This window comes from Bubalus bubalis, chromosome 2, assembly GCF_019923935.1.
Source record: "Bubalus bubalis isolate 160015118507 breed Murrah chromosome 2, NDDB_SH_1, whole genome shotgun sequence".
In the NCBI taxonomy this organism is placed as follows: domain Eukaryota; kingdom Metazoa; phylum Chordata; class Mammalia; order Artiodactyla; family Bovidae; genus Bubalus; species Bubalus bubalis.
The window spans coordinates 78,196,740-78,212,076 of record NC_059158.1 but is presented as its reverse complement, the minus strand read 5'-3'; the positions used below and the strand labels follow the sequence as shown (position 1 = coordinate 78,212,076).

The window sequence follows — 15,337 nt, the reverse complement described above, 5'->3', positions numbered from 1 at the left end:
CTCCTTTTGCTTTAGGACTCTCTCCAGCTGCCATGATGCACATGTCATGTTCTTCCATTTCTCTTTCCTTCTGTGTTCCCTTGAATTTACTCTGGACCTTTGGTGCTGATGACATTGTCTAAAGGTAGTGCTGACTTACTCATCTTTCTAACTCTGTTCCTGCCTTCTCACCCTAGTGACCTCAGGCAAGATGCCAGCTGCCCTGTGGTCCTGCCACTCTGCAACTTCTCTCCTACTTTGCCACATAGGATCTGCTCCCATTACCCATCTCATAATAAGGACTGAGCTTCCTGTTTTAAAACCCTCCATCCTACCTTCTGAGGGCTTTTTTTTTTTTTTTTTTTTGGCAAATACTGACTGATTTCTCTGATTGATAACCCTAGATCAGCCTTGCTGAGAAATAGGCTTCTGGTCCTCTCTTCTCTGTTTCAGGTTAGGACCCTACTTCCCTACCCTATGTGTGAACTTAGTGTATGATTTCAGTTCACCACCATGTGCAATATTTGCAGACTGAACATGAAAACTGAAATGGCGCTAAGTCTTCCACCAAATGAGATTTGGTTTTGCTACATATACAGTGTCAAGTTTCTCAGCCTGCCTTCTTTTGAGGCATTAGTCATATTGGGAAAATGCCTGTGATTGTCATAATCTTGTCTTCCAAAATGGAAATTTCCTTCCAGGACAGCACCATGGGCTCTGATGTTTAACCTATAATTAGTATACCCTCTGGAGGTTTTCTTCTTTTCATGCAGAGGCCTCTTTTTCACTCAGGCTTCTGTCTGCCAATGATACAAACTGCAGATGCAGTGCATCACAGGGCAGGGAAATGCTTGCTCAGATCAAGAACGTTCAGCTATTCGGTAACAACGGAAACACTTAACAACCTAAGTAGCAAAGCCACAAGAAAACAGCAGAAAGTATAAAAGACAGCATATTAAAAAAGAAATGAAAAGAGACATGAATCTCAAGTTTTCGTCTACTTTTGTCCCAACATGTAGAATACAGTTGCTCCCTCTCCTGCTTTTCTCTCCAAGTTCACCAGTATTTTTAGTTTTTGACTTTTCAGCTGCTTTTATCAAGCATAGTTTAGTCATCAGTAAACATCCATTCGTGACTCTTAATAAATAGCTCCCCCTTGAAGGCATCTGATTCTTTGGTTATGAAATGCCAGTTTACAGCAGCCAGGCAGGTGCATCTCAACAGTGTGATCGTTTGGGAGCAAAAGGAGCACAAGCACTGCCAGCTCCAGAGCCCGACACAGAAGTCTGACCTTGTTTCTTGTTAAGAAATGGCTCTTTATTTGCCCCTGATTCTGGCAGAAGCCAGGCTGGGAGATTGCAGCAAATGGCTGCAACAACCTGTGTTTAATGTGGTGATACTAATGAATTCTGAGAATTAATCTTCAGCTAAGAATGCATGATGGAAGGTACTAGAATTTCAAATTAGGTAATGGATTAATTTCTTTCAGGGCTGAAGTTTGCTTCCTTTTTCTTCTGGTGGACTTTTCTATCATATTCTAAACCACCTTCCATGGCTTTGTAAATCCAGCTAATACATCTCGTGGTAGTTTTAATTTTTTATTCTTTTGTTTTGTATCTTAGCACAGAGATAACCACACATAAGTCCAGATTTTTAAGAAAGAGTTTTAAAACATCTGGAACTGAAAGAAAAAATTACTTACGATTTTGGGGGAAAAAAGCAATCTTTTCTAAATCTAGTCCTTGTTCAATTTCTTTTTTCCGGAGTCAAAGATTCTGGGAAGAAGTTATCTTGGAGAATGTATTTCCCCAGTTTGAGACCCTGTCTTCTGCAGAAATGCAGCCTACAGGTATCTCAAACATGCTGGTGAAAATTAGGGGTTCTGAGTGTCTCCCCTCAATCAGCTGAGATGAAGACACAGCTGTTATTTGCAAAAGTCTGGTACTGAATTCTCACAACAGAGCTTTCAAGGATGTCATATACAGGGCCCTGGTTCCATTGATACAAAAAAGGATCTGTGGCCGAGTAAGTTTGGAAACATGGACCTAAACAAAATTGAATTTTCTTTACCTCCATACTTCTAAGAACATTTAATATGCTCATATGCACTATGAAACTCCAGATTTACTTGATTTAGGGAATCACCAGTGTTTCCCAACCTTTTGACCAGAAGACTAGTTTCATTCTTCAGTGGAATGTCTCATGAGTCTAGTGTTTCACTCAACTTACCTCACATTGGCCAGCCCCTATATTCCCACACAGAAGTCAATGTTTTATGCATGTTCTTATAAAAACTGTTGAATCCCAGGCTGGGAGAAAATATTCTGCATCTGGAATTTGAAATTCCTGATTTAATAAGAAATCCTGAAATGAATAAGCATATTATAACTTCCTTAGTTTTCCATGTTTGTTCTCCACATCGTTAGAGGATTTAATCATGCTGTAAAAAAGGTCATGGAAGCTGTCAGAAGTTCTTATGGGTCTTGACTGTCAACTCTATATTAATCCACTAAATCCCTGCCTGAAAGGAGAATAAGACAGAATGATAAGCTGACAAGCATAGTGTTATGGGTTTGGGGCACAAAATTGCAACATCTTAAACAATAAAGAATATTCCCAAGTTAAAGTTGGAAAAAGGACTAAAGTAAAGAATTGTTCTTAGATATTCGAAGAAGACAGCTTAGGAGGTGAATGTCAACGTTCTGGTGGCCTCCTGAGTTCCTAGCCACAGAGCTTGCCTAATCTGGCTTCTTGCGTTGCTGATCCAGTTTCCCAAACTGGAAATGTCTTCTATATCTTCTCCCTGAATTGAGTTCAGTTTAGTTCCAAAACTTCTCCCCAAATTCAGCTCAATTCTCATTCTCTCCACTCGGCTTACCTGACTGCTCCCCCCACCTGCCATAACTTAGCATTGGTCTACACATTGTGCCTGTGCCATTTTAACAACACACTGCAAAGTAGGAGGGGTTCTCTTGTGGGAGCCAGGGAATTGGTCTCATCACTATCAGGACTTGACCTCAACTTCCTTACCTTGTAAAAGAGGGGTAAGAGTAGAAAATCTTGGTCCTTTAGCTCCAAAACCCTATGCTTTTTTGTGACCTTTTCATTCTAAATAATCAAACACTGGTTTCTCCTGTTTTTTATGTTCCTCTTGTCCTTCCATCTTTAAAATCACATTGTAGATCTTTGAGGAAAAGGGTCATCATTTTTTTATGAATTAATCTATTTTGACTAATTCTGGTTGTGTAATAAATGTTTGCTGAACAAATGAAATGATATGATTTCAACGACCTGATTGATATCTAGTAATGTTTGACTTCCAGCCATATCTCTTCCTAAGACAGAACTTTCTTTTATTTATCAGTAAAATAATAAGTCCATTTCATCCTGGCTATTTGCTCCCCATGAGAAAAGAGTATGCAAGAGTGTTTTATAATAAAGCTCTACCCTCAAGGTCTTCCTGTCCTTCTTCTAAAAACCCTCCGATGCAGTTGGAATGTCACACCTCTGCTTAGCATTCTTCCCATACACACTCAGTTTCAGTTTTGCTGACCCAGTGGTATGACATTCAGCCCACTTGGGCCTTCCTGAGAGAACTAACAAATAGATCCTCTTGGTCTTTCCCTCAAAGTGTAAAATGCCTACCATCTTTATATTTTTTGAATCTCCCAAGAGACCACAGATCCACTTGTTAATTTCTCCCTTGTCTGATTATCTCACTAAATTATTTATCCTCATTCCTCTTACTCCCCCTGTGATCTAGAGAGAAATCCTCTTCAAAATGCCAAAGGATCTTGTAACCTTGTTTGCAACCTTGCTCTTCCAGTGGATGCTAAAATTATGAAAGATATTATAGCACCTTTAATTGCATCTCCAGAATCCAGTAGATACCTATTTTCATAAGGGTGGAGTATGGATTTCCTGGTCTGTCTCAAGCCCTGTCCAAGAAGCTTTGAGTACCTGGAACACTGTTCCAAGGCACCTATCCGAAGGAGAAGACAGAAGCAGCTCCTGCTCATTTTTCCATTCGCCTGCTGTAAATTTTCTACTAATTGTGTGCCTCTCACTTTTTGCCTCCTTGAGTTTTCTATTTAAGTACTGGCTAGTCAACAAGCAGTTGAGAGTTGCTCAGAAAGCAACAAGAATTAATATGGTGGGAAAATCTATTAAGGAATTGCATTCCCTTGTTTGGGCATATACTTGACCACAGGAGGTATGGCTGTTTGGTGATGGGAGACAGATGTAATGCGCCCTCACAATATCCTTGGGCCGGCTTAGCTAGGGGTCCCAGCAGTGTCTGTTTTCCCATCCAGGTTGGGTAGGGGTGGTGGTATGAAGCCACCATGTCCATCTTCAGTAGGAACTCTCAGAGAACACAGACTGTTCTTATTTTGGGAGTTTTCATACACCATCCCTCAAGCCAAGATGATGAAGCCATACACCTGTATTACTGGCCACATAAACTATCCAGAAATTCCTTCTTCCCAGGTGCTTAGGGAATTATTAGCATTTATTTTCCTTTGGTAGTCACATAATTATATATAAATGAATATACATGGAATCCCAGGAAGACTGTTGATTTAAAAATATGAACAGAGTATTTTTCAGGCTTGGGCACTGATTTTTTATTTTATAAGAAAAATAATAAATACAAAAGGCTCCTGGATCTATAAAAGTCAAATGATTGATTTCTTCCCATAGCAAGACAGAGGTGGTATTTATAGTTGTGCAGGCAGCAAAATGGAGATAGTCTGGGTTCTTTTGGCTTTTCTAGTTGAAAGCTCCAGTTCCAATAGATAGGAAATGCCCTGAATCAATTCTAAAACCAAATAACTGGGAAATTTACCAAGTATCTTTCAGGACCTGAAGTCAAGGGATACAAAAGTGGTTTGAAGTACAAAGATTAAGGCCTTTTAATAAAACCAACAGTTGAGGAGTGTGTCTTCTTAAATGTTTTGAAAAGATGCTCAAGGTGAGGCTGAACATTTTACCATTTGTCAGTGCATTTCATTATTTTAAGTATGTTGTGTTTCACATGTTGCTAGCATGTCACTATTGGGGAAACTGAAAACGTTTATTTTATGGAGTGGGCAGAAAGATATCCACTGTTTACCCTAAGCCTCCAGTGTGAGCTAAGGACTGATAACTTAAAAGTGTGGATGTTGAAATTTCTTTCTCCTGTCAAGGGCAGCTACTCAGAATGGAAATGCGATGGTAATTGGAGGGGTATTCATCAGATGCAATTTCACTAGAAATTTCCTGTGTCAGAATCATCTTTAATAACATACAGCACACAGCAAAATGTACTGAATCATTGTTTTCTTTGAAAAGGGCATTGAATCTGAAGCAGAAAGTGGTTACAACCATGCAGTTTTAACCAATTAACCACAGAGGAGTTTAAATGCAACCCAGTTTTTACCATTTTGAATGGACTTTTTGTTCCCTGTTTGAATAATTCCATTCCAATTCATCTGAATTATATTGTAGTCACTTCCTGTTCTGAGGTTTTTCTGCTTCTTCAGAAGATATTAGAAATCAAGGGATTGAATCTTCTCTGTGAAGATTTCTTTATGATTCATTTCTGTCCTTGCAAACTCCGAAATGCATTTCCCCAACCACCAAATACTGGACATTTCATATACTTGGATTTCATTTAAATGATAATATATAATTTTATATGCTTCTAAAATAAAGTAACTAGACTAATCAACTTGACTCCATTGTAAACATTTTTTTTGTAATGAAATTGTAGTCTGACCAATCTATCTTTTCAGTATTTTGAATACTTCAAATTAAATTGATTGTGTTTTCAATACATATTTAAAGCATACTAAAATATATTTCTTATATTTTGATTAATTTGACTAGTAGAGAATATTTTTTTCTATGTTCTGCTACCTATGAATAAACAGCTATGTAAGGTTAGTGATCAGGTTTTATAAATGAGCTTTTTCTCCTCTCTCCCATATTTACAGAGAAGCCAGGTGTCTAAGATAATACTTGGACTGTTTGTTGATTTTTGTGAACAGGTGTCTCATTAAAGATTTTGAAAAGCGACCTTCGGTCACACATCTCCTCGACCACCCATTTATTAAAGGAGTCCACGGGAAGCTTTTGTTTCTGCAGAAGCAGCTGGCTAAGGTCCTCCAAGACCAGAAGCATCTAAATCCTGTTGTTAAAACCAGGTATGGTCCTCAGCATTTTTCTGCTTTCTCTCTCTGTTTATTTATAAAAAACGACATGTCATGTGTTTTGATTTACCCAGCATTATTACTGGTAATTATCACATCCCTGCATTTCTGAGTTCATTTACATGACATTAAGTACTCCATGCGCAGTAGATGACAACAGCAAAGCTTCAGAAACTAGCTGCCCATTTGTGCTGTTACGGCTAATTTGTCTCAGAGTGGCTGAAATCTCACTCTGTCCTAGTATTCTAGTTAAAAACCAACACACATATATATTTAATATACATGTAGATTTTTTAAAATTCCACCAATAATGAAAACTGGGTGAAACCAGCCATGGCTGAGATTGTGCGAGAAATCTTTACTTGGCTGTTGCAGGCTGGAAAGCAGAAGTGTAGGCTATAAAGTGGTTTTGGAAAGATTATGAGTTCAACACTGAAGATTTTTTCTCTAAAGTGCTTTGAGCCCATTTCCTTTAGTTAAAAATTCCTTAGGAGCAATTTAGTATTTTTATATGAGTTTTTCCCCCAGATATTGTCTATGCTATCTAAAGTAACTGTGATTCCTCCTTCCTCTACTTTTACAGCGTAGATTTTTTTTTAAATGTTTATTTTCAAAGGCAGTTCCTTAAGACAGTATTCTGTGGTAGTCTCTAAGAAATAGATGTTTGGTTTCTGTCCAGAGGGTGGCAGAATTTCTCTTTTAAAAAATTAAATGTGAATAAAGCTACTTCCCCAGCTCAGCAATTACTTGGTTTTATAAAACTGGCCAGGATGCAGATAAGGTCTAATCCATTATTATTAAAAGAACATTCAAAGGACTGGAGGTGAAGAAACTAAAATATCACAAGTCACAAGTTCTGGAAATATTCATGTATTCTGCAGAAAACTGTTTACAAATCAAAAAGCATCAGAACTCTGGAAGCTAGAGGCATAGTTTCAAGGTGACTATATCTTGCTGATTTTTTTCCCACCACCACCAGGTTCCCTTTTTGATAGCTCAAAACAAATTTTTTCCTACTCTTTTCCCTTTTCCACTGCAATTTCTGTTTCTATGGCTTGCCTACAGGGTAGAGAAATTCTTGTCACTTGATACCTTTTGAAGCAGTAGAATTTGTGTTTAAGCCTCAGGGAACTGAAATCTTCTTTTCTTCTTCTGCTTTTGTTCCTATGCCAGCCACACTCCTCTACCACTCACCTTTACACACACACACACACACACACACACACACACACACATACACACACATGCACAACCGCCATGAGAAATGAAAATAAAGCACAAACCAAGGGAGAAACAAACCCCGCATTTAAATACTTTACATTGAGTCAGGTATCTTCTTGTTTCTTCTGATTTGCTGCAGAGCAGTTTCTGAAACTTAGTTGCAAAGTGATTCAGCTTTGTACTTTTGTCTGATTTTGCATGTCCAGATGTGTGTCCTCTTTTTAAAAATTTTTCTCCATTTGCCATAGAAAGCCAGGGCTCCAGGCTCTCTCCCCTCCCCCTCTAATTTCTCTTTATGTTTGTTAATTCTTTTGATGTCAAAGGCCTCATAGGGTCAAAGACTGTTCTCTCAGGGTCTTTGTAATCTGAAGTTTCACTCTGAAGTGTATGTTTCTTTGAAAAAGTCACTAAAAAAATACAACCTCACAAATAGGTGTCAAAACTTTAAGCAGGCACTTCTTTAGGAGAAAGTAAAACTAATTCTAAAGGAAACATAATGCATGTAATTGACACATCTTACGACCTATCCTATATTCCTCTTAGCAAGTGGCAGGGAGCTGGCTACATAGGTGTTTGCTAAGTCCAGAAAAATTCTTAGATAATGTTTGATGCTGGTAATTCAATATATTTAACGTTGTGAGTTTCCAAGTTAAGGTGGAAAAGGCAAAGAATAAGTGGGGTAAGTGCATAGATGAGTGAGGCAAATACCCAATTTACTTTTTTTTCTACACAGTTTTGGTCACACAGCAGGTGGTACAATGCAGTGGTTTAAAAAAAAAACCTGACTCTGCCAGGTTTGAATCCCAGCTCAACCACTTACAGACAAGTTATTAAATCTTTCTGTTCCAAAATTTCTTTATCTGTGAAATGGAGATTATTTTGAGAGTTGAGTCAATACATTAAAAAATAGTTAATGTTGATAACGGAGTTAAATAACTCTGACAACGATGATAGTTGATAACTCAGTCATTGTTAGCAGTAGTTGTAGTTGAATACATTTGAGATTTGTTTAATTCAGAGTCCTCCATTTCTTTTGGCCTTAATCTGTGGAAATTTCTATTTACTTACCAAACAACATCATGAGAATAAACAGTACAGAGATATTAAATGTTACAAATACAAATTTCTGTCTCTTATTTAAAATCTAATTTATTCATTCCAGAGACATTTATATGTGTATATGTGTCAAGCCCTCTGCCAAACAGAGGAACTACAAGGGAAATCAGATACAGTTCCTGATAAAGAGCTAATAGTCCAGTGTGTGAAATAGACAAGAATCAGATGAGAACAGCTCAGCATGAAAAGTACCTGGATAGAAGGTTTCCTGGGGTACTTCCCAGAGTACTTGGGAAAGGAACAACCTAGAAACTGTTGGGAAGGTGATCCTTGAACCATCCTGAAGGACAAACAGAACACAGTTATTCCACATGGAGGAGAAGGATGAGCAGAGGGCAAAGACACAGAGGCTGAAGAGAGCTTATGGGATTTGGTGAACAATTGGTTGGTATTGCTGGAACTTGGGGGAAGGGGATGCAAGGAGGCAGGGGCCAGGGCAAGATGGGCTAAGGAGCCTGGATGTGTTCTTAGGCACTGGGGAGCAGCAGAAGGATTTCAAGAAGGGATGTGCTTGAGGAAGACCATTCTGATGGCAGTGATGGAATGGAGTTGGACAGAGTTGGAACTAGGAGGGCAAATGAGAGCAGATTGTGGCAATTGTAAATAACAGAAGATATTAGTTTGGTGCAAACATAATTGAAATTTTGGACCATGAATTTTAAATCATTATAACTAGGCTCAAACACATCTTTATTAATCAAAACAGGAACCATTATAGTCAACACATTTTTGCCAGTGAGAAATAAGTTTGTATATTCCTGGAGCATAAAAATCTGCTCTGGGATTTGATGAACTCTTGGAAAGCTATTTTCTGCCTCCTGATGGTTGTGGAAGCATTTTCCCTGCAAAAAAGTTGTCAAGATGCTTAAAGAAGTGGTAGTGGGTTGGTGAGAGGTCAGGTGAAATGGTGGATGACGCAAAACTTTGTAGCCCAGTTCATTCAACTTGTGAAGCGTTGGTTGTGTGATGTGTGGTCAGATGTTGTTGTGCAGAATTGGCCACTTTCTGGTGACCAGTGCCGGCTGCAGGCATTGCAGTTTTCAGTGCATCTCCTTGATTTGCTGAGTATACTTCTCAGATGTAATGGTTTTGTCAGGATTCAGGAAGCTGTAGGGGATCAGACCAGCAGCAGACCACCAAACAATGACCATGACCTTTTTTGGGGGGTACAAATTTAGCTTTGGGAAGTACTTTGGAGCTTCTCTCAGTCCTGTCACTAAGCTGGTCATCATGAAATCCTCTGTCTATCACATATCACAATCCAATAGAGAAATGGTTTGTTGTTGTTGTGTAGAATAAGTGAAGACGACACTTCAAAATGATGATTTTTTTGATTCCTGATCAGCTCATGAGGCACCCACTTGTCAAGCTTTCTTACCTTTCCAATTTGTTTCAAATGCACAATGACCATACAATGGTCAATGTTGAAGTTCTTCAGCAACTTCTCACGTAGTTGTAAGAGGATTAGCTTTGATGATTGCTCTCAAGAGGTTGGTAATTGTGAACTTCCCATGGCTGACCACTGTGCTCCTCATCTTCAAGGCTCTCGTCTCCTTTGTAAAACTTCTTCATCACTGATTCGATGGACGTGAGTCTGAGTGAACTCCGGGAGTTGGTGATGGACAGGGAGGCCTGGCATGCTGCGATTCATGGGATCGCAAAGAGTCAGACACGACTGAGCGACTGAACTGAACTGAACTGAAACGAACCCACCACTGCAGTATATGTTCATCAGCAGTTCCTGGGCTAAATGCATTGTTGATGTTGCAAGTTGTCTTTACTGCTTTACGACCCATTTTGAACTTGAATAAGAAAATCACTTGAATTTTCTTTTTGTCTAACATCATTTCCCCAGTCTAAAATAAATATAGATAGCAAGTAATGTCATTAGCAAAAAAAGAAAAAAAAAGTAAGAAATGTGCATTTAAATGATGTAAACCTAACCACATTTCTTTAAGAATGTATTTGAATATAAAATGGCAAACTCAACAATGCAAAACCACAATTAATTTTGCACCAACCTTACATTACAATAATGTATCATCAGGACGTATTGGTGAATTGGAGAGAGATTAGGGAAAGAGAGAAGTGTTACAGGATCTACCTGAATTGGGCTCCTTACCCTGGTTCAGACTGCAATCAAATAGAAACTGCAAGACACTGAGAGACAAAGACCAGTAAAAAGGCTTTGCTTCCTCTTCATATCCTCTCAGATGCCCTTCACAGCCCATGCTATGCTGTGTACTTACAGATTCACACAAAAGTTCTAGCTTTCTGCCCAAAGAAGTGTTCCTCAATAATCCAGACAGTACTGGGCCCCTCAGCAGCACAGACTTGTTTAGTTTTGAGAGTTAATGTAGAGAAATGAGAACTATAATCTATAGGGTGGACATGTTTTACTGTTCCTGCAAAGGCAGGGAATGTTCTATCCACTTTAGTACTTTCCCAAGAGGAAAGAAAAGTTGGTATTTTCAGGGGGCTGTGGAGCAGAAGGCAGCAGAAGGCAGAAGGCAGGATGGGGAAGAACTTGGATAGGTGAGGGAAGGATCATCTAAGGAAGGAGGCATTGAAAACACAGAGAAGGTAACAGAGGAAGCACAAGGGAGGAGGATCAAGCATCTAAGAGACAGACTGACCTTAGAAAACACATCTAGGTTGAGAAAGACACAGGAAGGTTGTGATACCCAGAAAATGTGAAAGGCAGGGGGAAGAGGAGATGCTATGAGGACATTGATGTTGTATGGCCTTTAGCTTTCCAAAAAAGTAAGCAAAGTGGTCTCAAAGTTGGGAATGGGCTGTGGACTCCAGGGAAGTGTTAAATCTTTGAAATAGCCAATATGACGAATATGATAAAGAGTTTATTAAAGATGGATGTAACTATTACTCAATAGCACTGAAAACCCAGGTGGAACTTCATCAAATAGCAATGTATTTTAGTGGAATTAATCAGTGTTTAAGATAATGCATGCAGAACATTCAGGAGACCATTTGGCATTAGAACCTCTGTAAAATTGTACCATTAACACTGTCACCTTTTCCATCTATCATCTCTCGCAATTCTTAGCCACAGGAGCAGGAGGAGACAAAGCAGATACTGTGGTCTTCTTCAGGTTGGAGACTGGGTTGGATGATCATTATGGGTGGACATGGGGACAAAAGAATCTGAGTAGGAGTATATCCCCGAGGCCTTTTGGGAGTGTGGAAGAAAAGTGAAGCCAGAGGGGTTTATTGACTTGGAACATGCGTCTGGGTCAGGGGACTGGCAGTTACAATGAAGACAAAGAGCAGATGCAGTGAAAGGATGGTGAGAAAAGAGATTGTAGAACTGAGTTCTCAGGAACCTTTGAGAGATTACTGGGAACTAGTCACCGCACAATTGTGGACAGCTTCAGTAGAGGAGAAATAAAAATTTTTAAAGAATCAACAAAGAAGACTCTTGAAATCACAATGTGAAAAGAATTAACAAAGTGATTGGTTCAGTTTGGCCACTCAGTCGTGTCTGACTCTTTGCGACCCCAGGGACGGCAGCACGCCAGGCCTCCCTGACCATCACCAACTCCCGGAGTTTACTCAAACTCATGTCCATTGAGTTGGTGATGCCATCCAACCATCTCATCCTCTGTCATCCCCTTCTCCTCCTGCCTTCAATCTTTCCCAGCATCAGGGTCTTTTCAAATGAGTCAGTTCTATGCTTCAAGTGGCCAAAGTATTGGAGTTTCAGCTTCAGCATTGGTCCTTCCAATTAATATTCAGGTCTGATTTCCTTAGGACAGACTGGTTGGATTTCTTTGCTGTCCAAGGGACTCTCAAGAGTCTTCTCCAACAGTTCAAAAAGCAGTTCAAAAGCATTGGTTCTTCATCACTCAGCTTTCTTTATAGTCCAACTCTCATACCCATTCGTGAATACTGGAAAGACTTTGACTAGACAGACCTTTGTTGGCAAAGTAATGTCTCTGCTTTTTAATAAGTGGTCTAGGTTGGTCATAACTTTTCTTCCAAATAGCAAGCATCTTTTAATTTCAAGGCTGCAGTCACCATCTGCAGTGATTTTGGAGCCCCCCAAAATAAAGTCCCAGCTCTTGTCTCAGTGATAAGAAAGTGTTGACTTCCGAATTTTTAAAATTCAAATCAAGACAAGAACAATGTATTTAATACCTAGAAGGGGGGCAGGTCTGCAAAAGACTAGTCAAGTGCAATAGTGAGAAGGGGGGAAAGAGTAGAACGAGGAGTGATTGGTAGGGTATGGGAAAACCAAAGCCTGGTATCAGGAGAAGGAGTGAGAGAGAAAGGCAAATGGAGGCCAAGTGCTGGAGAAGATGACTTAAGAGTGTGATGTGAACTTTTTCAAGGAGAGAGACTGGTCAGGGAGAACAATGGATGGGAAAAGGCAGAGGGGAGCAAGGAGGAAGTGCCTTTCCCCTATTCCCTCACTGTAAGTGGATGGAAGGTGGGGGAGGGGCGAACAGGAATGTTATGGGGAAATGGTCCATTTCAGCTGTGATGAGGAAATAGATGAGTATTCAGGAGTGAGGTTAGGAATCATGGGGGGCTTATTCACAATAGAGCAGAAGCTGTACTATATATTGTCAACTGAAAAAAAATGTACAACCTAAAAATTGAGAGTTATGCTTTACTTGGTGGACACAACTGAGGACTTAAGCCTGGGATACAACATCTCAGATAACTCTGGGGAACTGCTCCAAAGAGGCAAGGTGGGGATCCAGGATATGTAGAAGTTTTTTTCTTTTCTTTTTTTTTTTTTTTTGCAACGAAGACCAAATGGTCAGAACATCCAAAGATTGCAGTTAATTAAAGAAAACCAGATATCTCAAGTTAAGGAATTTAGTGCCTCTCTGTGTATGGGAAGATACAAGATTGTGGGCTCCCTGGAATCATTCCTTTGATATGCACCTTAGCTATCTGGGGCCAGCATCCTGTGCTTTCCCATCCTGTGTCTCCTCGGGGTGCACCATTCAGGGTGGCTGGAGCAGTTGACTGCTAAATGGTGGGCATCAGGCATCCAGTTTCCATCCTGAATTCCCTCAGAGCTCACCATCAGTGAGGTTGTAATCTGATGGCTTGATGGCTGCAACATCCTTTGTTCACTGATAAGGCAGGCAGTATTTTTCATTCACAGAATAAGAAAAGGGCTTAAATGGTGAGGTCCCAGGTGCTGTCTCCTGGTCTAAGCATTCTCTTCTGAATGGTACAGTTTGGGGGGACAGCTAGACTGATCCATTCCCTTTTCACATTATGTTGTACTATCTGAGATATGATACCAATTCATGATGCTGATTAAATGAGTGAAACTGTTGGAATTTAAGTTTTTCCAGTAATTTATAATTTTGCTGTAGCATATGTTGAATTCAGGAACAGTAGAGAGGTTATGTACCCAAAGCTGACTCTCTCTTGAAGGAGGTTAAATAACCCTGATATTCCATGAACAACAGTTTAGAGCTACATTTTTACTTAACCCGTCAGGGATACTGTGAAACAATTTGGCCATTTCCTTTATATCAGCTCCCATTTCTTTGACTTTCAAAAGGACTTTTTCCCCGAATCACTTTTGGAAATCCCTGAATTCATCAATATCATCTGGTGTATCCTATCACTATCAAAGTTAGAGAAGATATGAATTTTTAAAAAAACACTTCACAAGGGTTAGTGGGAGAAGAGTAAAAACCACTGTCTACAGTGGCAGTGGAGGCAGGGAAAGCAATGGTTGGCTGTGCTGTGACCTGACCCTCTCCCACCTCCCAGCCTCCCATTGTGGATTCAGCTTCTGGCCTCAGGAAAATTGCAAAATCCAGCATGTTGTTCCTTCCCCAGTGGGTGGTTTGGGATTAGCTGAAACCACAAATGTTAAACCCTCAAATGCCAAGGGTCTACTACCAAGTATTACTTGGTAGAGCAATTAAGTTGCTGGTTGTTTCCTGCTCTGTTTAATGGATTTTGATTATACTCTTGCAATTTGCCTAAGGCTTTAAAACAATGATTAAAACAATGACCTCAGCTTTTCTGATTTCTTTTCAAACAGCAGCAATGACCTTTAAAAACAGATATTTACTTCACTGCTTAACTGCTGAGCTTTTTCCAGTAAGTCTTACTCACTTGTTTCCTTTATTACCTGTAAACATGTAACGCCCCGATACACACACACACACACACACACACACACACACACACACACACTGTTGGTTTCTTGGAGTCCTGTGTAAATGACGAATTTTGAATGTTTACTTCATCAAGTGCTGAAGATGATTGACATATAGAAGGTTAAGGATTTTTCTAACGGACAAGAAACAAATCCATACCATAAAGAAGGCTGAGCGCCAAAGAATTGATGCTTTTGAACTGTGACTCTTGAGACTCCCTTGGACTGCAAGGAGATCAAACAAGTCAATCCTAAAGGAAATCAGTCCTGAATATTCATTGGAAGGACTGATGCTGAAGCTCCAATACTTTTCCACCTGACTTGAAGAGCCAGCTTATTAGAAAAGACCCTGATGGTGGAAAAGATTGAAGGCAGGAGGGGAAGGAGGATGAGATGGTTGGATGGCATCACCAACTCAATGGACATGAGTTTGAGCAAGCTTTGGGAGATGGTGAAGGACAGGGAAGCCTGCCATGCTGCAGTCCATGGGGTCGCAAAGAGTCGGACATAAATGAACAGTGTATCTGTCTCTATCTGTCTGTCTATAACTAAGTGAATTGATGTTTAATTTTCTGCAGCTGTCACTGATTCTTACTGCCTGGAGAAGGTAGCTATGTCAAATTAATTTAATATAATTGATAAGATGCTGATTTATTGGAATTATGGTCAAAACTAT

The 15,337-nt window shown here is 39.7% G+C and overlaps 1 protein-coding gene across 1 annotated transcript in view; it reads left to right on the top strand.

The window, feature by feature from the left end:
- The window catches only part of MYO3B (myosin IIIB), a 547,383-nt gene that overhangs the window by 267,604 nt on the left and 264,442 nt on the right, over positions 1-15,337 (top strand). Inside the window, exon 10 of the mRNA XM_045163938.1 lies at positions 6,009-6,164. Coding sequence (XP_045019873.1) covers positions 6,009-6,164 — 156 coding nt within the window. The remainder of the gene's footprint in view (positions 1-6,008; positions 6,165-15,337) is intronic.